The sequence below is a fragment of the Sinocyclocheilus rhinocerous genome, unplaced genomic scaffold (genome assembly GCF_001515625.1).
Source record: "Sinocyclocheilus rhinocerous isolate Xijiao unplaced genomic scaffold, SAMN03320098_v1.1 C36852759, whole genome shotgun sequence".
Taxonomy (NCBI): domain Eukaryota; kingdom Metazoa; phylum Chordata; class Actinopteri; order Cypriniformes; family Cyprinidae; genus Sinocyclocheilus; species Sinocyclocheilus rhinocerous.
Genome location: NW_015786439.1, coordinates 134 through 2,023, shown reverse-complemented (window position 1 = coordinate 2,023; position 1,890 = coordinate 134). Strand labels below are relative to the sequence as shown.

General features: G+C 34.4%; 1 protein-coding gene across 1 annotated transcript; it reads right to left on the bottom strand.

Moving 5' to 3' along the window:
- Positions 1-323: 323 nt before the first annotated feature.
- Positions 324-1,437, bottom strand: LOC107736645 (cerebellin-2-like). Its single transcript, XM_016548021.1, has 3 exons — positions 1,194-1,437; positions 812-949; positions 324-719 (listed from the first exon to the last, which is right to left on the bottom strand). Exons 1-3 carry the CDS (start codon positions 1,363-1,365, stop codon positions 436-438), a joined length of 594 nt encoding a protein of 197 aa, XP_016403507.1. The 5' UTR covers positions 1,366-1,437; the 3' UTR covers positions 324-435.
- Positions 1,438-1,890: the final 453 nt, after the last annotated feature.

Below are 1,890 nucleotides of genomic sequence, written 5' to 3'. Positions count from 1 at the left end.
ACCTAAAATAAAACTCCAGAAAGGTATACAATATGTGACCTTTAAAAGCATGTAGGTGGTACTGAGTAACACGGTTCTGTTCAATCATGGTAAAGAGAGATTCATTTTTAGCTTTTCAGTAGTGTCCTAATGTTTCTTTTACTTGCCTTTACTAGCAATATCATGTAACATGCATGGAATTTTATTTATGACGTAAGAATTGTTAATGTCTACACATCAAACTGCTATATTATTTCATTTACAGGTTTTAATATAAATGAAAATGGTACCAAATTTTAAGGATTCTTGTAGGCTATATTAAAACTTTATTGTATTTTTGTCACTTTTGATTGATTTTATTTGTATTTTTTCTTGCCAAGCATTGATTTTTTTTACATCTGAATAAAACATTGTATTTGGACTAACATCCTTTAGAAATTTACATGGGCAGAAACTTCACATAGTAAAAAGTAGGTGTCCGCTGAAGGTGTTGCGTCTCAGTGCATCTGTGTAGATATGACGGTTCTCTATGAGCTGAAGACGTATCTGGTCCCCTTGTTCAAGAATAAGACTAACTGAGTTGCATGTAGTGTCTTCAGTGTCTTGCCCAGGAGGGTTATCTGATGCTGCAACCACCAAAGTGCCGTTCTTTAACAGTTTAACACCGGTTGAAATGTCATGAGGATTGAAGACCACAAAGTTGAAGAAATAAACTCCTTTTACTGGTGCAGTGAAGACTCCTGTTAATAACAGTAGAAACTTAGGTTCTTAAAATTATGATAAAATTGTTGAAGCATCATGTTTGAAACTTCTTTGACCAATGTGATGGTACCTGTATTGGTGTCATAAGCATTTCCAATGTTAGTTAATACATTTTCGTACACAAGAGTGATTGCTTCTGCATATGGCCCAAAATATTTGACGCCCGCTGAAGATGACAGTGAGGCTGAAAAGGCTACTTTTGCCCTTTCTGCAAAAAAAGAGATGAGATGAAAATGTGCAAGTGAAAAGAAGAAACTTTAATGTGTCTTTTCATGCAATCATTGCTATTCATGTAGTTTCCTTGCATGTTTCCTAAATGTCATGTTTGTAGTCAGAGCTACACTGGGGGCGAAAAAAGAAAAAGAAAAAACACTTTTTATATCAGCTTTAAGAAACAACTGGTCTCTCCAGTGGTCAGACAGTTTAGAAAATAAAATAAAAAAATACAGTACCTTCATTCTTGCTTCTTAGTTCCCTGACTTCATCATTTAGAGCATTTAACTTTTCCTCCATGGTCTTAATCTTTTTGAGTTCGGCAAGGATGTCTATTGTTGGTGATATTAAATCCTGTGCCAGTGTGGTCCACACACACGGCAATAAAATGCCCATTTCCATCTTCATCATTGCTGCTCTCTGTGATTATTAGATTGTGATCACTTTCGTAGTCTCACAAAAACCTAACAACATTTATTGAACTGTCTGACAGACTTTGGACTACAAATATTTAAACTTCCCTTCCTTAAAGAAATAGTTACCATTTGTACTACCAGTTACTAATGATAATACAAGAGAATTGGTTTTGCCCAGTTATTTTGCCCAGTTCCTCTTTTCCATATTGTTCTGTTATAGATTCTATTGGATCAAAGTTTCTTTATTGATATTGCATGAAGAAATGAATGATCAGTGACTAACACTCACACAGAAAACGGAATAGTGTGACACTACACTGTTTTGGTAAAATGCTTTTATGGGTTACATTTGGCACACATTGACACACATAAGGGTCAATCATTGCTAAAAATCTACCATAATGCTGAAATTTAATATACCAGGATTTTTTGTGTACAGTTCTTTACTGTGGAAAATAAAATCTTATAGGCCTATTTTGATTTCCAAAGGTTTTAGAGAAAGACTTAGCTACATGTATAC

What these genes read in the sequence shown, in the direction of transcription:
- LOC107736645 (XM_016548021.1), bottom strand. Translation starts at nt 1,365, where the DNA reads ATGATGAAGATGGAAATGGGCATTTTATTGCCGTGTGTGTGGACCACA. An exon ending in ACTAAGAAGCAAGAATGAAG is followed by an intron (nt 950 to 1,193) that starts GTACTGTATTTT and finishes CTTTTTTTGCAG; the next exon opens with AAAGGGCAAAAGTAGCCTTT. An exon ending in TGCTTATGACACCAATACAG is followed by an intron (nt 720 to 811) that starts GTACCATCACAT and finishes TGTTATTAACAG; the next exon opens with GAGTCTTCACTGCACCAGTA.